The sequence below is a fragment of the Salmo trutta genome, chromosome 1 (genome assembly GCF_901001165.1).
Source record: "Salmo trutta chromosome 1, fSalTru1.1, whole genome shotgun sequence".
In the NCBI taxonomy this organism is placed as follows: domain Eukaryota; kingdom Metazoa; phylum Chordata; class Actinopteri; order Salmoniformes; family Salmonidae; genus Salmo; species Salmo trutta.
In genome coordinates, this window is record NC_042957.1 from 12,326,283 (window position 1) to 12,347,340 (window position 21,058).

Here is a 21,058-nt window from a genome sequence, read left to right on the forward strand (position 1 = left end):
TATATAGTTCATTGACCTCGTTACGCAGGAATCTGAAACACTTGGAATTGGGTTCAATGCACGCCATTTTGATTCTATTGATAGGGCACAGTGAACGTTTTATTCTAAATGTGAGCCATAATGAGGGTCAGGTACCCGTAGTTTCCTGATCTGATTACTTTGTACATGTCGGCCCGCTGTATAATACGTATCGTCTTTGAGGCCAGACTGCCCCCACAGGCTAGATAAATAGGGTGGTCCCACGGAGAGGGACGCAGCACACGGTGTACTGTAGTGGAATGATAACGAGGTAACTGCTTATACGCTGTGTCGAATACGTGTGATAATATTGAGATTGTTGGAAATATTTATTGTAATGTTGTATTTGTGTGGTTCATGTTACAGGTTGGATAAAGCACTGACACCCCCTCTGGCTATTCGTAGTAGCCGAGCTCCAGCTGATTGCGTTGAGTCCGGTGTGGACACTTGAATGCTCAATTAATCCAAACTGAGCAGTTTATGACTATTCGGATCCCTGTGGCCGCTCGTGTCGGCAAAGCCATCCACCTTCTTTGTCCAAATTGACCGAGGACTATTTATAGAAGCGGATATCATATATTTGAGTTGGCTGAAGATCCTTGACAAAGACAAGGCCCCTGTCTCCTCCCCAGCCTTGCGTACCATCATTTTATTGAAGACATGGGGGATACTGGTAGTGAGCGCAGCAAACCTTTACCAACTCGGTGTCCCTGTGGATTTTGGGGGTAAGATGTCGCACATCATGTATTATTTGTTGTGGGGATGGTAATTAATGTCGCCTAGACTAAATCCATTGTTGTTCTGTTGGGCAGACCGGGTGGGGGTTGGGGATAAGTTGCTAGCCGAGCTAGCTACACAACTGATCTGAATGTTTTTATATATCCCCTCTGTCCGTGAGTGTAGTTATATCAAAGCGTGAAATCTCCAGAGCATGATTTTACATGTTTTACCAATGTTTTCTGGTTAGACTCTGTGGTCTAGGCTATTATTCGGTCTAGTTCGGCTAGCTATGTCTCCTTAAATGGAAATGTAGCCAGTCATATAGCTGTGATATCCTAACTGAAGATGAAACGTTGGACACTTTATCCAATGTTCTCCCGACTGTCATTATAGTGTAACCACAATCATCGAGTTACAGCACGTTCCTCCCTCACATTCCAGTCTCCTTTGTGAAATAGAGGGACCAGGCAAAGATTATAGCCTGTGCTAGAAATAAAAAATGGTTGTTTTGTTTGAACTGGGCAGTTAATCCTGTACGGGCAATGATGGGGAATTTTATTACCAAACTGTGGCCATCTTTTTCGGCCCATGCACTTTACTAGTCACACTGAGGCTCTTCAGGGCAGGTAGCCTAGTGGTCTGCTGTTTTTCAGCGGAAAAGGAAGCTAGGTTGGAAATGGTTGTATCCCTGAACCGGAACATCCGGTTGTTGGCAACTTTGCTTAGGCTACATGTGAGTAATTCAGTTTGCTCACATCTGTCAACGTCAGGTGACGCAATCGGCAGCCTGTTTACTGCTCCTGCAGTCCACACCCGGTTTGAGGTGTCTGAAGCTTGTCAGTTTTCCCCTCTGAAGGCCTCTCAGGCGTTCTTTCCTTGTAGCCCTTGTGTGTTAAACCTATATCTCTTTTTAGAGTATGCCTGCTTACAGCCAGAGCCATGAACACATCCTGTTCAGTTTGGGTATTGCTGTTGACTAGGGCTGTCTGTCATGGCAGGCTATGCCTCATTAAACATTGGGAGGGGTGTCTATCTCAACACTGCAGGATATAGGCTTAGCATTTGGCTAGTTTCAAGAAATCCGGGATGAATTTGCAGCGCCTTTCTGTTTTTGGTCAGTTCTTACCTGGTGCATATAATTGTGACTGAGTGCGAAGGACAGTCTTTTGATAGTGACAGGCCCATAGATTTCTATGGGCACTGTCCATTGGACAGACCATTCTAGACTGATATTGTGTTTTGATCAACATGTTAGCTCAGCGGAAGCTCTTAGGAAGACGAGGCATTCGGTTATAATGCGTAAACTGAAAGTAGGTAGGCAGACAAGTCTTCAATGTAGTGAATTGATTCAAGGATTAAGCTAGCATGGGGCTGGTCAGAACTCACTTCTATGATGGAGGCTTTTCTAGGTATAGGCCTAGACACTGTACCGCTGAATGACACGTGATGTACGTGGGGAAATTGCTGTTAAGGTCATGGTAGGATGAGGCCTAAATGTATCCCAAGTCAATTGGAACACTGCATTGGTCACGTTCCCTCCAAAGGGCACAATTGGCTGAATACCTTAGAGTTCCAGCCTCTCCCATATTGACAGTGATCACAGAGCCCTAAACAGAAACGTCCCAGCATTGTGAGTGTCAGAGACGTCCAGAATGAGAACAACCATTAGCCAACCTCTGGAAACATGATGTCAATGAGGGAGGGATTCAAAGGAAAGCCTGAGAAAATGCTGCATGTTTAGTGGGAGATGTTGTATTTTTTGTTGAGTTGAACATGTTTTTGATGTTACATGGAAGGGTTTGGTTTGTTTGTATGTGTCATGGAGTTTAGTCTGCCATGTGTTGAGTTGGCCTATTCTACATGATTAGGATTGTGAGAGGAGAGAACCTGTCTGCTTTGATGTTTGGTTTTCTATATAGGCCTAGATTTTGTCTAGCCTATTTCTGACCAAAACATATTGTAATGTATACAGTATTGCAAAAATGTGATTGATCCACAATGATCTTGTGTAGTTGTTGGGCCTATCCATGTTGACTTGACAAGCCTACTCCAGTCAGTAATTACCCCTCACTGGTGGATGGTCAGTTGTCCTAAAAGTCAAAGCCTGTCAGGATGGCCACTAAAATCTGCTTAGCCTGGACTGATTAGCTTCATAACCAATGAGATCAAAGGGATATTGGTCTACCTGTCACTCATTTGTTGCTGTAAAAAAGATCCACTTTATTACTACCTTGTGCTCCTTCCCTTTTGAACGGTTTGTGACGCCCTTTACATTCCCCTCCCCCATAGCCTTTGTTTCCCCCTTCTCTTCTTCCCTGCCATGACTTTCTGTCATCTGTCACCCCTGCCATCAGCTTGTTTTCACTGACTCTGTAGCTATGGCAACCTCGTAGGTCCATCAGACTGTCTGGGTACAAAAAAATGGGTCATGTTTGAGTGTCCTGAGAGGAATTGAAATAGTCATGCATGTTTTTATTTGTTTAGCTGCAAATAAGAGGGGCAGATTGCGTTGACAAATTGTTTAGTGGGCTTGGTACCATCTTTCTGTGACTGATTTTTATTTTTTATCTCTCCCCAGGTCCAGTAAAACCATGAACCTCTGCTCAAAATGTTTTGCTGGTAAGCCTTCCCATATGTGTGGACAATGGGTTTCTGTTATGTGGCAGAGCTCTGTGTGTACCTGAGACATCAGGAGGGGGTGTGCAGATTTCTGCCTCGTGTGATGTCTCTGCTGTTTTTAACACTTTCGATTAGCCAACTTAGTTCGTTAGACATATTTTGTAGAAGTATGGTATAAAAATCCCTGTGAAATATTCCATAGGCATGCTGTAAAAAAATATTAGGTTTTTGGCCCTTTCTGGATTCTGAAAAAAGCCTATTTCCAGGTGGACTTCTTACTGGCATAATGGCGATCTCTCAAGAATGAGTAAGATGGGTGTCAGGGAAAATATTCACCCAGGTCTGATATCATGCATGCCTGTATGTCAGGGTGTTGACTCTCAAGCCTGCTGTGGTAAATGATTACAGCTCTAAAATTGAGATTGTGACTGAAGTTTTGTGACTGGCTTCTGTAGTCCTTTTTGGGAGGCGTGGAAGAGAAAGTATGCTGGAACTCTGGCAGTGTCCATGGAAACGAGTGAGCTCGGTGAAGACGGTACCTAAGGGGGCAGCATTGCTTAGAATAGATTTGATACACAAGAGCACAGCGACAGCAGAAATGAGTTCTGTGGAGGATTAAGATATGACCCAGCTGCTTTTTGAGCTTGTGCTGCCCTCATGGTATGGGGAGTAGATGGATAGACTCTGGTAGCCTAAAATACGGCCATTCTGAGCCATTCCATCTGAGTTTGATTGGCTTCTTGGGGGTGGTGATGCATGCCCCCACACGAGTATGTTTGTGTGGGCCAAATCAAATGTCACGTGCCGAATACAACAGGTGTAGACCTTACTGTGAAATGCTTACTTACAAGCCTTTAACCAACAATGCAGTTCAAGAAATGGAGCTAAGAAAATATTTACTGAAGTAAAACAATTTAATAAAATCTAAAAGTTAACACATTAACATTACTTAACAATTACGAGGCTATATACAAGGGGTACAGGTTAGTTGAGGTAATTTTTCAAGTGACTGCATAGACAATAAACGAGTAGCAGTAGTGTGTAAAACGAGGGGGGGGGGGGGGGTCAATGTAAATAGTCCAGGTGGCCATTTGATTAATTGTTCAGCAGTCTTATGGCTTGGGGGTAGAAGCTGTCAAAGAGCCTTTTGGTCCTAGACTTGGCACTCTGGTACCGCTTACCGTGCGGTAGCAGAGAGCAGTCTGACTTGGGTGACTGTCTTTGACAATTACTTTGGGCCTTCCTCTTACACTGCCTAGTGTATAGATAGCCGAGCAGTTGCCATACCAGGCGGCGACGCAACCGTCGCTCTCGATGGTGCAGCTGTAGACCCATGCCAAATCTTTTCAGTCTCCTGGGGGGGGGGGGGGGGGTGAAAGGTGTTGTGCCCTCTTCACGACTGTCTTGGTGTGTTTGGACCATGATAGTTTGTTGGTGACGTGGACACCAAGGAACTTTATGCTCTCAAACCCGTTCCACTTAATCCCCGTCAATGTTAATGGGGGCCTGTTTGGCCCTCCTTTTCCTATAGTCCACGATCAGCTCCTTTGTCTTGCTCACATTGAGGGAGAGGTTGTTGTCCTGGCACCACAATGCCAGGTCTCTGACCTCCCTATAAGCTGTCTCATCGTTGTCGGTAATCAGGCCTACCACTGTTGTCGTCAGCAAACTTGATGGTGTTGGAGTCGTGCTTGGCCATGCAGTCGTGGGTGAATGGGGAGTACAGGAGGGGACTAAGCACACACCCCTGAGGGGCCCCAGTATTGAGGATCAGCATGACAGGTGTTGCCTACCCTCACCACCTGGGGGTGGCCTGTCAGGAAGTCCAGGATCCAGTTGCAGAGGGAGGTGTTTAGTCCCAGGATTCTTAGCTTAGTGATGCACTTCGTGGGCACTATGGTGTTGACCGCTGAGCTGTAGTCAATGAATAGCATTCTCACATAGGTGTTCCTTTTGTCCAGGTGGGAAAGGGCAGTGTGGAGTGCGATTGTGTCATCTGTATGCAAATTGGAGTGGGTCTAGGGTTTCCGGCATGATGGTGTTGATGTATTGAAGCAGCTGGTCTGTCAAGAGCCGACGTATGTGGTGCTTGGGGCACTAATAAGCATTATTTCATCTGTCTTTCAGATATCGAGAAGAAGCAGACAGATGAGGACTGTGCCCCAAAACCCAGCCCGAGCACTGGGAGTACCCAATCGGCTGTCTTCAATAGCGAGATGAGTAGCAGCAGCAAAAGTAGCCAATCCCTATTGTCGTCGCCACTTACTAGCTCCGAGCAGCCATCTGCATCAACCGAAGACCCTGTCCCCATGTTATCCAATACACAGGACGGTAAGATGAGGGGTCCACAACTTAGTTTTGAGATGTTGCACTTTCTGAAACCTTTGAATGAATTACTATAGCCGAGTTCATTTTCAGTCATTCAATCTGACCTGGGTTCAAATACTATTTATGGTATTTCAATTACTTTCACATAGATTTTGAAGAAAGTATTTTAATATTTTTTTATTTGAAAATACAAGTAGTGGAATATTTGGAAATGTATTAGGAAATACTTAAGTGTATTTATAAATACTCAAATTTGAACCTGGGTCTGTTTGGTCCTAGGGATATTTGGAAACAATTATTTGGAGAAAGTTTTGAGTAGTGTTCATGAACTTATTTAAATACTTAAATTGAGTTAAGACTGACACACACACCCACCCTTCAAACCCCCAATGCCCTTTTTGAAATCTCTCTTTCAAAGTCACTGAGATCTCTTCTAGCCATGCTAGCCAAGATAATGGTCAACTGACCATTTTTATGCATGATACCACCCTGCATCCCACTGCTGGCTTGCCTCTGAAGCTGTGCAGGGTTGGTCCTGGTAAGTCCCTGGCTGGAAGACCAGATGCTGCTGGAAGTGGTGTTGAGGACCAGTAAAAGGCACTCTTTCCTCTGGTGTACGTGTGTGTATATATACATTTAAGAATCCCATTGCCCCAGAGCAGTGATTGGGGACATTACCCTGTGTAGGGTGCTGTGTTTCGGATGGGACGTTGTAGTCACTAAAGATCAAATTGTATTTGTCACATGCGTCGGATACAACAGGTGTAGACCTTACCGTGAAATTCTTACTGACAAGCCCTTAACCAACAATGCAGTTCCAAAAAATATTGACGAAATAAATCAAATCTAAAAGTAACATGATTACACAACAATAACAAGGCTTTATACAGGGGGGTACCGGTACCGAGTCAATGTGCGGGGGTACAGGTTAGTCAGGCTATATACAGGGGGTACCGGTACCAAGTCAATGTGTGGGGGTACATGTTAGTTGAGGTACTTTGTACATGTAGGTAGGGGTAAAGTGACTATGCATAGATAATAAACAGCGAGTAGCAGCAGTGTAAAAACAAAGGGGCGTTGGGGGGGTGTCAATGTAAATAGTCCGGGTGGCCATTTGATTCATTGTTCAGCAGGCTTGTGGGTAGAAGTTGTTAAGGAGCCTTTTGGACCTAGACCTGGTGCTCCGGTACCGCTTGCGGTGCAGTAGCAGAGAACAGTCTGACTTGGATGATTGGAGTCTTTGGCAATTACTTTGGACCTTCCTCTGACTCCGCCTAGTATATAGGTTCTGGATGGCAGGAAGCTTGGCCACAGTGATATACCGATCCGTTCGTACTTCCCTCTGTAGCGCCCTACGGTCGATGCCGAGCAGTTTCCCTCCTTTTCCTGTAGACCATGATCAGCTTCTTTGTCTTGTTCGCATTGAGGGAGAGGTTGTTGTCCTGGCAGTGTCTCTGACCTCCTCCCTATAGGCTCTCGTCGGTGATCAGGCCTACCACTGTTGGGTCGTCAGCAAACTTAATGATGGTGTTGGAGTTGTGCTTGGCCATGCAGTCGTGGGTGAACGGAGTACAGGAGGGGACTAAGCACGTACCCCTGGGGGACCCCAGTGTTGAGGATCAGCGTGGCAGATGTTGCCTACCCTTAATGCCTAGGGGCGGCCTGTCAGGAAGTCCAGGATCCAATGGCAGAGGAAGGTGTTTAGTCTCAGGGTCCTTAGCTTAGTGATTACCTTTGAGGGCACTATGGTGTTGAATGCTGAGCTGTAGTCAATGAATAGCATTCTCACATAGGTGTTCCTTTTGTCCAGGTGGGAAAGGGCAGTGTTGAGTGCAATTGAGATTGCGTGATCTGTTGGAGCGGTATGTGATTTGGAGTGGGTCTAGGGTAGAGGTCGACCGATTTATTGGAGGACCAAAAAAAGCCGATGCCGATTTATTATTTATTTTTTCCTGTTTTTTTATGACGGTTACAACAATACTGAATGAACACTTCTTATTTTAACTTAATATAATACATCAATAAAATCAATTTTGCCTCAAATAAATAATGAAACCTGTTCAATTTGGTTTAAATAATGCAAAAACAAAGTGTTGGAGAAGAAAGTAAAAGTGCAATATGTGCCATGTAAGAAAGCTAATGTTTAAGTGCCTTGCTCAGAACATGGGAACATATGAAAGCTAGTGGTTCCTTTTAACATGAGTCTTCAATATTCCCAGGTAAGAAGTTTTAGGTTGTAGTTATTATATTATTATAGGACCATTTCGCTCTACGATTTGTATTTCATATACCTTTGACTATTGGATGTTCTTATAGGCACTTTAGTATTGCCAGTGTAACAGTATAGCTTCCATCCCTCTCATCGCTCCTACCTTGGCTCAAACCAGGAACACATCGACAACAGCCACTCTCGAAGCAGCGTTACCCATGCAGAGGAAGGGAAAAAACTACTCCAAGTCTCAGAGCGAGTGATGTTTGAAATGCTATTAGCGTGCACCCGGCTAACTAGCTAGCCATTTCACATCGGTTACACCAGCCTAATCTTGGGAGTTGATAGGCTTGAAGGGGTGGGTATAATTTGTGGAACGTTCCAACAGGAATCTGTTCCAAAAAACGTAAAGTAAAAGGTTGCCAACAACGCATACAAAGTAGCAATGCATACAAACCTAGCTAACTAGCTGCCGAATAGGCATCAACTCACCACGTAGCTTATTCTTAATGTTTGTCCATAGGCAAACAGACATGTGAGGACAGACATTTTTCGGAATAAACGTGATGAGTGAAAAACGCAATGACACAGACCACTCCCTACCCGGTATCTTATTCTGCCGCTATACAACTTTGTGTATGCGTTGTTTTTTTGGAAACCTTGTTATTTACGAAGTTTTTGGAATAGATTCCTGTTGGAACGTAACACAAATTAAACCACCCAGGTTGAAGTCATAAACAGCGCAATGCTTGAAGCACAGCGAAGGGCTGTTTGAATGAATGCTTACGAATGCTTACTTTTTTTCTTTCAGTGACATACGGAACCGTTCCGTATTTAACGGGTGACTAAGTCTAAATATTCCTGTTAGGCATTGATGTTTATGGTTAGGTACATTGGTGCAACGACAGTACTTTTTTGGCAAATGCGCTTGTTAAATCAACACCCGTTTGTCGAAGTAGGCTGTGATTCAATTAAAATTAACAGGCACCGCATCGATCATATGCAACGCAGGACACGTTAGATAACTACACATAGTTGATGATATTACTAGTTTAACTAGTGATTATGTTAAGATTTATAAAAAAACTATCAGTCTAATGCTAGCTAGCAACTTACCTTTGCTTCTTGCTGCCCTCGAGTTACAGGTAGTTAGCCTGTTAATCCTTGTGGAGTGCAATGTAAGGCAGGTGGTTAGAGCGTTGGACTGGTAACCGAAGGTTGCAAAAACGAATCCCCCCCTGAACAAGGCAGTTAACCCCCGTTTCTAGGCCGTCATTGTAAATAAGAATGTGTTCTTAATCTGACTTGCCTAGTTAAATAAAGGTGTAAAAAAAAAAAAAAAAAAAAAAAAGTTATGAAAACTTGAAATTGGCCCTAATTAAATCGGTCATTCCGATTTAAATCAGCCAACCTCTAGTATTGACACTTTGCCTGCTTGATGGTTCTTCTGAGGGCATAGCGGGATTTCTTATAAGCATCCGGATTAGTGTCCCACTCCTTGAAAGCGGCAGCTCAAGCCTTTAGCTCATTGCAGATGTTGCCTGTAATCCATGACTTCTGCTTGGAATATGTACGTACTAGAGGTCGACCGATTTAATCGGAATGGCAGATTTTATTTACTTTAAAAAAAAAAAAAGTTTTTTTAATTAGGGCCGATTTCAAGTTTTCATAACTAACAAATCGATAATCGGCATTTTTGGACGCCGATTGCACTCCACGAGGAGACTGCATGGCAGGCTGACTACCTGTTATGCGAGTGCAGCAAGAAGCCAGGGTAAGTTGCTAGCTAGCATTAAACTTATCTTATTAAAAAAAAAAAATCTTAACATAATCACTAGTTAACTACACATGGTTGATGCTATTACTAGTTTATCTAACGTGTCCTGCGTTGCATATAATCGATGCGGTGCCTGTTATTTTATCATTGAATCACAGCCTATTTCGCCAAACAGGTGTTGATTTAACAAGTGCATTCGCAAAAAAACCACTGTCGTTGCACCAATGTACCTAACCGTAAACATCAGTGCCTTTCTTTAAAATCAATATACAAGTATATATTTTTAAACCTGCATATTTAGTTAATATTGCCTGCTAAAATGAATTTCTTTTAACTAGGGAAATTGTCACTTCTCTTGCGTTCCGTGCAAGCAGAATCAGGGTATATGCAGCAGTTTGGGCAGCCTGGCTCGTTGCGAACTATGTGAAGACCATTTCTTCCTAACAAAGACCATACATAATTATGACATAACATTGAAGGTTGTGCAATGTAACAGCAATATTTAGATTTAGGGATGCCACCCGTTAGATAACATATACGGAAAGGTTCCGTATTTCACTGAAAGAATAAACGTTTTGTTTTCGAAATGATAGTTTCCGGATTTTACCATATTAATGACCTAAGGCTCGTATTTCTGTGTTTATTATAACTAAGTCCATGATTTGATATTTGACAGAGCAGTGGTAGGCAGCAGAAGGCTCGTAAGCATTCATTCAAAAGGCACTTTTGTGCATTTGCCAGCAGCTCTTCGCTGTGCTTCAAGCATTGAGCTGTTTATGACTTCAAGCCTATCAATTCCCGAGATTAGGCTGGTGTAACTGATGTGAAATGGCTAGCTAGTTAGCGGGGTGCGCGCTAATAGCGTTGCATTCGCTCTGAGACCTTGAAGTAGTTGTTCCCCTTGCTCTGCAAGGGCCGCGGCTTTTGTGGAGCGATGGGTAACGATGCTTCGGGTGGCTGTTGTCGACGTGTTCCTGGTTCGAGCCCAGGTAGGGACAAGGAGAGGGACGGAAGCTATACTGTTACACTGGCAATACTATAGTGCCTGTAAGAACATCCAATAGTCAAAGGTATATAAATACAAATGGTATAGAGAAATAGTCCTATAATAACTAAAACCTAAAACTTCTTACCTGGGAATATTGAAGACTCATGTTAAAAGGAATCACCAGCTTTCATATGTTCTCATGTTCTGAGCAAGGAACTTAAACGTTAGCTTTTTTACATGGCACATATTGCACTTTTACCTTCAACACTTTATTTTTGCATTATTTAAACCAAATTGAACATGTTTCATTATTTATTTGAGGCTAAATTGATTTTATTGATGTATTATATTAAGTTAAAGTAAGTGTTAATTCAGTATTGTTGTAATTGTCATTATTACAATTAAATAAAAATCGTCCGATTTAAATCGGTATCGGCTTTTTCGGGTCCTCGCATCGGCGCTGAAAAATCATAATCGTAGACCTCTAGTACGTACGGTCACTGGGGGGGGGACATCGTCGATGCACTTTATTGATGAAGCCGGTGACAGGTGGTATACTCCTCAATGGGCTCCCGAGTGGTGCAGCGGTTTAAGGCACTGCATCTCAGTGCTGGAGGCATTCACTACAGACCCTGGTTCGATTCCAGGCTTTATCGCAACCGGTTGTGATTGGGAGTTCCATAGGGCGGCGCACAATTGGCCCAGTGTTAGGGTTTGGCTGGGGTAGGCTGACATTTGTAAATAAGAATTTGTTCTTAACTGACTTGCCTAGTTAAATGAAATGAATGCCATTAGATGAATCCCGGAACATGGCACTTATCGTAAGAGTGTTAACCCGGGTGTCCTGGCTAAATTCCCAATCTAGCCCTCATACCATCATAGCCACCGAATCATCCCCAGCTTCCAGTTGACTCCTTCGCCCCCCTCTCCACGGTAGCTATTCCCCAGGTTGTTGCTGTAAATTAAAATGTGTTGTCAACTTACCTGGTAAAATAAAAAACAATTATGGGATGCTAATTGCGTAATTAACTCAGGAACCACACCTGTGTGGAAGCACCTGCTTTCAATGTACAAAACATTAGGAACACCCTCCTAATATTGAGTTTTCCCTCAGAACAACCTCAATTTATTGGGCATGGACTACAAGGTGTCTAAAGAGTTCCACTGGGATGCTGGCCCATGTTGACTCCAATGCTTCCCACAGTTAAGTTGGCTGGATGTCCTTTGGTCCACCACCTAATCTTGATACACATTAGAAACTGTTAAGGGTGGAAAAACCCAGCAGCTTTGCAGTTCTTGACACAAACCAGTGCACCTGGCACATACCATACCCAGTTCAAAAAGGCACTTAAATACACTGCTCAAAAAAATAAAGGGAACACTAAAATAACACATCCTAGATCTGAATGAAATAATCTTATTAAATACTTTTTTCTTTACATAGTTGAATGTGCTGACAAAATCACACAAATAATCAATGGAAATCCAATTTATCAACCCATGGAGGTCTGGATTTGGAGTCACACTCAAAATTAAAGTGGAAAACCACACTACAGGCTGATCCAACTTTGATGTAATGTCCTTAAAACAAGTCAAAATGAGGCTCAGTAGTGTGTGTGTGGCCTCCACGTGCCTGTATGACCTCCCTACAACGCCTGGGCATGCTCCTGATGAGGTGGTGGATGGTCTCCTGAGGGATCTCCTCCCAGACCTGGACTAAAGCATCCGCCAACTCCTGGACAGTCTGTGGTGCAACGTGGCGTTGGTGGATGGAGCGAGACATGATGTCCCAGATGTGCTCAATTGGATTCAGGTCTGGGGAACGGGCGGGCCAGTCCATTGCATCAATGCCTTCCTCTTGCAGGAACTGCTGACACACTCCAGCCACATGAGGTCTAGCATTGTCTTGCATTAGGAGGAACCCAGGGCCAACCGCACCAGCATATGGTCTCACAAGGGGTCTGAGGATCTCATCTCGGTACCTAATGGCAGTCAGGCTACCTCTGGCGAGCACATGGAGGGCTGTGCGGCCCCCCCAAAGAAATGCCACCCCACACCATGACTGACCCACCGCCAAACCGGTCATGCTGGAGGATGTTGCTGGCAGCAGAACGTTCTCCACGGCGTCTCCAGACTCTGTCAAGTCTGTCACATGTGCTCAGTGTGAACCTGCTTTCATCGGTGAAGAGCACAGGGCGCCAGTGGCGAATTTGCCAATCTTGGTGTTCTCTGGCAAATGCCAAACGTCCTGCACGGTGTTGGGCTGTAAGCACAACCCCCACCTGTGGACGTCGGGCCCTCATACCACCCTCATGGAGTCTGTTTCTGACCGTTTGAGCAGACACATGCACATTTGTGGCCTGCTGGAGGTAATTTTGCAGGGCTCTGGCAGTGCTCCTCCTTGCACAAAGGCGGAGGTAGCGGTCCTGCTGCTGGGTTGTTGCCCTCCTACGGCCTCCTCCACGTCTCCTGATGTACTGGCCTGTCTCCTGGTAGCGCCTCCATGCTCTGGACACTACGCTGACAGACACAGCAAACCTTCTTGCCACAGCTCGCATTGATGTGCCATCCTGGATGAGCTGCACTACCTGAGCCACTTGTGTGGGTTGTAGACTCCGTCTCAGCTACCACTAGAGTGAAAGCACCGCCAGCATTCAAAAGTGACCAAAACATCAGCCAGGAAGCATAGGAACTGAGAAGTGGTCTGTGGTTACCACCTGCAGAACCACTCCTTTATTGGGGGTGTCTTGCTAATTGCCTATAATTTCCACCTGTTGTCTATTCCATTTGCACAACAGCATGTGAAATTTATTGTCAATCAGTGTTGCTTCCTAAGTGGACAGTTTGATTTCACAGAAGTGTGATTGACTTGGAGTTACATTGTGTTGTTTAAGTGTTCCCTTTATTTTTTTGAGCAGTATATTTTGTCTTGTCCGTTCACCCTCTGAATGGCACACATACAATCCATGTCTCGGCTTAAAAATCTTCGGTCTCCTCCCCTTCATCTACATTGCTTGACGTAGACTTAACATATGACCTCAATAAGGGATCATAGCTTTCACCCGGTGTCTGTCATGGAAAGAGCAGGTGTTCTTAATGTTTTGTACACTCAGTGTATATACTATGTATTTCATGATCTGTGTTGGCAGAGGTCTGTAAGGTTGGACTGACAGCTTGCTTCTATTTCTGCCTCTGGAGGAGTGGTTCTGTGTGTGTATGTGTGTCTCACTCTGCTGGCAATGCATGCACTCAGCCTGGCCTAGATAGGACGCATAGTGGGGCAACATGGTTGCACTGACAATCTGTTAAGATCTGCTTGCTTCTCCCAGGATTTCATTTAAGGTCCCCAGTTTTAAACCAATTGCAGTATCTTGTTTTTTTTACCTTCATGTTAATGTAAGGGTATGTTGATATAAACTATATAACTATGTTGATATAACTATATAAGACTTGGCATGTCAGGATTTTTATATGGATTTTGAAGTTACTTGAGCTTATCTTATTACATTGCCACAAGGTCTTAAATTCAAGATTGTTTTGTCTCCAAAGCTGTATCTAATTCCCTGCTTCTTGGTCTAGGTGACACACATCTGGGCTCTTGATCAATGAGGAATGTTTCCTGTCTTACACTTCCTTTTCTTCTCTCTCTCCACAGAACTATTATCATGCACAGAAACAGCCCAAGGCACCCTCTGTACGCCCAAAAAACGTCCTTGCGAATCAGGTACAGCCTTGCTCCCTGTGTTTGTGCAATACTGTACGTTGGACTCTGTGTAACCTGTTCTTTCAGCTTCAGGGCCGGAGAGCGAGGCGTCACCAGAGAAACGGGCACGGGGGGACTCTGAGGAGGGGGAGGTGGTTAGCGAGGAGCCTAGCCCAGGGCCCAAGCAGAAAAACCGCCGGCGCTGCTATCGCTGCCAAACCAAACTGGAGCTGGTACAGCAGGAACTGGGCTCCTGTCGCTGCGGTAAGTACTGCATGGGAATGACACAAACACATCTGCCCTTGGTTTTCTTGTCTCCTAACTGCGACTTCAGTCATTTTAACACTCTCTCTTGTTCTCCTTCTGTCTTTCTGCCTCGTTCTTCCTCTCCTAGGCTACGTGTTCTGCATGCTGCACCGTCTACCTGAGCAGCACGACTGCCTGTTCGACCACCTGGGGCGTGGGCGTGAGGAGGCCGTCCTCAAGATGGTGAAGCTGGACCGCAAGGTGGGCCGCTCGTGCCAGCGCATTGGAGAAGAGTGCTCCTGAGTTGCCCCTGTTGACCGCCCGTCTCCACACGAAGCACTTCAAGAGAGGGGGAAAGGAGCAAGGGAGGGAGTGGGGAGAAGGGGAAAGTGAGCGGGGGGGAGAAGGGAGAGCGAGCATGGTTGAAATAGACTCACAATTTGCCCCACCATTCTGGATCTGAGTATTGTTGATCCACTCCTGTTAGTCTTGGCAGTTTGGACTCTGACTTGGACACTGTCACCACAGCAACCTCTGGAGCCACACTGTCACTATCGCATGTTCATTTTCACAGCCTTAACTTGCCCAGTCTTCAGATTCAACAAGGACCCTGTAAAGAAAGAACGGTCAGATTATTATTTTTTTAGCACACAGCAGCGCCACCATAGCGCAACACTCTTTTCCCTCTGCTTCACCGATCACAAGACTGTCTGCAACAGTACTTTCTATATGAAACTGACCTCTCTCTCCTTACCGGCTCCTTGGTTGTCTTTGTCAGCAGGTTTTCACTATGTCAATGGTCTGTAAGGAACGGAACATAGACCTGTCTGTCCCTAGACCACTCCTCAGGTTGTAGGAGGGTGGGATATCGACCTTTAACTCCCCCACCTTATTTTCTCTCTTCCTTGCCCAATGGCTCTGCATGGCATTGGATTGGCTTTTATGTGTTGAGTAAGGACATTGTCCCCCAGGTCCTGGGTCAGTTGTTGTGTGGCCGTGTTTGTTCCTATGAGTCTCTGCCAGAGTGGTTTGAATCCAAACCAGACCACTAACCTTTGTACTGCAGCCAGCCTCCTCCGCTCCTCTGTTGGATCAGAGTCTGAACAAATGGACTGGAGACACAAGCAGAAGCTCTTCTCTGCCTGCTGCCCTTTGAATGAGTGAAGCTGTTCCTGCTCTCTTTGTTTTGTAATACACCCTGCACTCTCTACTCCCTCTTCTGTACATACAAAATCCCTGACTTCTTGGACTATTGAACCATGGCTCTGTTCATATGGCCATACTAGAATACCACTTAGAATGCATGCCTGATACATTGGTTCATTCTAAGTAGTATACTGCTAGTCTGTTCCATATCGTTCTCTTACTACCCTAGTCACACTACTTGACTGTGCTGGTCCCAATGCTCATCTCATTCTTCACTCACTTACTCCCCCTCTCCTCTGCTTCCTTCGAATCTCACTGGTCCCCTTCTGGTGCCAGGAATGATTTGAAGGATGGATGGAGGGAGTGATGTGTAGTGGTCAACAACAACAAAAAAGGAGCGTACCGTCGTGGCTGGTTTTATTTTGATATTTTGCGACCTGTTCTCTCGAGTGCTAATGGAAGAAATTAATATCTTTCTGTATCTTAAAAGAAATTGTATTTAACCATATGGTTTTGATTTACTTACACACTAGCATAGCGCTGCATATTTAGTTAAATGTATAAAATAACTTTTTGTTTTCTCTTATTGTATTTGGCCTTTTTGCTGAGGATGATTAAACTGGATTAGAGGAGCGGGTAGTCTGTGATCTTTAAAGTTGAATTATAATGGGAAAATAAGGGTAAACTTTGAGTCCATCAAACAACGTGAAGTGAAAACCTGATTCTGTCAATGTCCGTAATGGGGGAAAAAAGCTCTAAAATTGACACTTTTTACATATACAACTTGTGTGAAAGGTAGACATACTTTAGACTGACAAACGAACAATAAATATCATACGATTGCGTCTGTGCCCGTACCCTTCTGCTTTGTGTTTCTAACTTCATCTAGCCCTTGTTTTGAGGATTGCCCGAAACCTTTCCCTGTATTAATGTCCTCTATTGAGCAGAGAAGTGGGGCAAGAAAAGGTGAAGTTGGACACCTGCTCGCCGAACATCTCATTCCAAAATCATGGACATTAGTTTCCCAATTAACGTTTGCTACTACATCTTAGGTACTCAACAGTGCCCAAACCCCATCTTGCTTAATGAAACATTGCAATTAAAATCACGTGCTCCCTGCTCAAAATGAGATGCACATCAAATGAATTTAACTGAATGTCAGTGTGATCTGTCACTATTTCAGTGTAAAGACTAAGATTTTGTTACTCTGTACTCAAAGGAACACAAGTGCAAGTTATATATTTCAACATGACTCAATACATGTCAACAGCATACTGTACGCACACACAGTAAATATTTTGCATACATAAAGGAAGAAGCCTATTTGCACTACTGTATGGAATAGATAAAGAACCTGTCAAACAAATACTCCATTGTGAAAACAATCTGTCATTTCTGTTGTTATGGTCCGGCCACAGATATTCAACATCACAGCCGATATTCTCCTTGGTCGGGGGGGAGAAATATCTTCTGGCAAGACTCATCCACCCCTGACAGGACTCTGCTGGAATGTCACCACAGGCGGCTTCCATTGCCTAGAGAAGGGCCATATGTTCATGGGGTTTGCGATCATACCACCACCATGCTGAAAACAATGCAATGGGGTTGAGAAATAGAGAATTGTAAACCTGGTATGGTCATGAAACCAGTTGCGAGCCTGATGGAAACTCACATTGTCCCAAATTCGAACATTTGCTGCTCAGGATCACCTGACAGTCTGCTCTGTCTGAAAAAGATTAATGTAAAGTGTTCAGGAAATTAGAGATGGGCAGTGTTGTATGGTCCAAGGGTGTCATGGCGGTGGAGGACTCCATGGTGGCTCAAAACTGCGCATATGGTATAATTTCCCCCGTGCTGACCAATGATGTTCCTTCCTCTCCTACTAGTCTTTGCTAAATGAATCTGAATATGAGTTCCTGGGGGATGGGACTTGCATCCAACTTCATGATTCTCTGAAATGACCAGTAAATAATGTATAGTAAAGTTCAGTGGCAACATCATTGAGTCTGTTTCAAGAGTGTAATACTAGTACATTACTTGTATTCGTACCGTTTTATCCTTCACTCTTTGGGAATTCCTTTCAAATGGGACTCTGTAGATTTGCTTCATCCGGAGATGGTGTTTCTTAAGAATGTGGGCTATGGTTGATATGGTCACTCTGATGTTATGCAAGAGAGCAGGGTTTTCAATCATCCGTTGCTGGATTTCCCACATTCTTATGGCATTATTTTCAACTACCATTTGAACAATGGCAGCCTTCTATTCATTTTAAATGTGTTCTACCACCACGTGGTGGTTGTCTTTCAGTTCTACAAAAAAATTGCATATATTACAGGATACAAGATTAACATGTTAAAGTAGTATAGCTCCTAATTTCATAAATACAGTAATACATTCAACATTTACATACTGTAAGGGGAAACCGTATTATAATCTACTTTCTTTACTGTGCTTTTTGTTGTACTACTGTCAAGTAGTAGAGGTCCAATGTCTGCAGTACATACAGTTGAAGTCAAAAGTTTACATACACTTAGGTTGGAATCGTTATTCAACCACAACACAAATTTTTTGTTAAACTATAGTTTTGGCAAGTCGGTTAGGACATCTACTTTGTGCATGACACAAGTAATTTTTCCAACAATTGTTTACAGATTATTTCACTTATTCACTATCACAATTCCAGTGGGTCAGAAGTTTACATACACTTGTAAAGTTGACTATGCCTTTTTAAACAGCTTGGAAAATTCCACAAACTGGTGTCATGGCTTTAGAAGCTTCTGATGGGCTAATTGACATTGAGTCAATTGCAGGTGTACCTGTGGATGTATTTCAAGGCCTACCTTCAAACTCAGTGCCTCTTTGCTTGACATTCGAAAATCAAAAGAAATCAGCCAAGACCTCAAAAAAAATTCTAGAGCTCCAGACGTCTGGTTCATCCTTGGGAGCAATTTCCAAACGCCTGAAGGTACCACGTTCATCTGTACAAACAATAGTACGCAAGTATAAACACCATGGGACCACGCAGCCATCATACCTCTCAGGAAGGAGACGCGTTCGGTCTCTTAGAGATGAACGTACTTTGGTGCAAAAAGTGCAAATCAATCCCAGAACAACAGCAAAGGACCTTGTGAAGATGCTGGAGGAAACGGGTACAAAAGTATCTATATCCACAGTAAAAAAAGTCAGACTATGGTTTGAAACTGCACATGGGGACAAAGATCATACCTTTTTGGAGAAATGTCCTCTGGTCTAATGAAACAAAAATAGAACTGTTTGGCCATAATGACCATCGTTATGTTTGGAGGAAAAAGGGGGGTGCTTGCAAGCCGAAGAACACCATCCCAACTGTGAAGCACAGGGGTGGCAGCATCATGTTGTGGGGGTGCTTTGCTGCAGGAGGGACTGGTGCACTTCACAAAATAGATGGCATCATGAGGATGGAAAACTGTGGAAATATTGAAGCAACTTCAAGACATCAGTCAGGAAGTTAAAGCTTGGTTCCAAATGGGCAATGACCCCACGCAGACTTCCAAAGTTGTGGCAAAATGGCTTAAGGACAACAAAGTCAAGGTATTGAAGTGGCCATCACAAAGCCCTGACGTCAATCCCATAGAAAATTTGTGGGCAGAACTGAAGTGTGTGCGAGCAAGGAGGCCTACAAAACTGACTCAGGAAACACCAGCTCTGTCAGGAGGAATGAGCCAAAATTCACCCAACTTATTGTGGGAAGCTTGTGGAAGGCTACCCGAAACATTTGACCCAAGTTACACAAGTTAAAGGCAATGCTACCAAATACTAATTGAGTATATGTAAACTTCTGACCCACTGGGAATGTGATGAAAGAAAAGCTGAAAAATAATTCCCTACATAATAATTCCCTACAATTCCCTGACATTTCACATTCTTAAAATAAAGTGGTGATCCTAACTGACCTAAAACAGGGAATTTTTACTGGGATTATGTCAGGAATTGTGAAAAACTGAGTTTAAATGTATGTAAACTTCCGACTTCAACTGTACCTATTCTCATTTTGGAACGTCCAGATGATGGATGCTACGGTGAAGCGGCTCAGATTGGTCAGCACTCTCTGCCTAGCCTCTCTCAAGGTCAAACCATGGTTGACCACATGGTCCATCAGTTTCCCAAATTCCATCCGAGAACACTCTCCTTTCTTCGTCTTCCTCCACGTTTGCTTTCATTGTTCTCAAACACTGGAGTACTCACCTGTGGCTTTTTTATCCATACCAAAAGGTCTGATTGCAAAGATTACATTTACACAATTAGTGTTTGCACATGTGAAAAGCTCAATTACCAATTGATCACTAACTTGTTGAACAGTGTTGCTTGTCATTTGCACACAGGTTGTGCCAAAGGTAGAGACTTGTATTTTGTCAAATGTTTGTTATAGAATTGCAATCTGAGTGTAAAGCAAATCATGTGCCAGTAGTATTGCCGATTTGGTGTATGGTTCTGCTAAATGAGTTACAGGTGTGGGTCATTGTGCCTCATGGGCCAGTTTTAGTGAGTAAACTATTGGGAAAATCTGTAATATGAAGTTGATCCCCCTTTGCCGCTGTAACAGCCTCCACTCTTCTGGGAAGGCTTTCCACTAGAGGATGGAACATTGCTACTGGGACTTGCTTCTATTCAGCCACGAGAATTAGTGAGGTTGGGCACTGATGTTGGGCGATTAGGCCTGGCTCGCAGTCGGCGTTCCGATTCATCCCAAAGGGGATTGAGGTCAGGGCTCTGTGCAGGCCAGTCAAATTCTTCCACACAAATCTCAAACTATTTATGTTCGGTCCTCACTTTGTGCACAGGGCATTGTCATGCTGAAACAGGAAATGGCTTTCTCCAAAATGTTGCCACAAAGTTGGAAGCACATACAGTGATGGGACAAGGCCAGAAAAATTATAACATGGTTCACGTGTGTTTCCTTTAAGAACATGGTGTAATTGACAGGACACTGACTACAACCTGCACATTGCAAGCTTACAGAACAGGGCTGCAGGCAGCTAAGAGAAAATTAAGGAAAACTACATTTCCGGAGGACCTATCATCCTTTCACTCCGTCTGCTATTATAGCCATTTTCTACCACTCTAAATTTCAAGCTTCTGCCCTTAACCCTAAACTCTTTCCCACCTTCTCCTTCCTCCTTAAGCCTCCACCCCTCCTCCCTCTCTGTGGACCACTTTGTCAACCTCTTTGGGGAAAAAAGGTTGACGACATTCCCTACTCATTCACTCAGCCTATTTGTATTTATTATGGATCCCCATACTCTTCCTGGGGTCCAGCAAAATTAA

The 21,058-nt window shown here is 43.9% G+C and overlaps 1 protein-coding gene across 1 annotated transcript; it reads left to right on the plus strand.

Annotated features, from left to right (window-relative positions):
- Nucleotides 1-15: 15 nt before the first annotated feature.
- On the plus strand, nt 16-16,900 carry LOC115163172 (AN1-type zinc finger protein 3). The gene is made up of 7 exons (XM_029714880.1): nt 16-289; nt 385-743; nt 3,317-3,357; nt 5,485-5,688; nt 14,315-14,383; nt 14,450-14,626; nt 14,757-16,900. Exons 2-7 carry the CDS (start codon nt 679-681, stop codon nt 14,909-14,911), a joined length of 711 nt encoding a protein of 236 aa, XP_029570740.1. The 5' UTR covers nt 16-289; nt 385-678; the 3' UTR covers nt 14,912-16,900.
- The last annotated feature ends 4,158 nt before the right edge of the window (nt 16,901-21,058 follow it).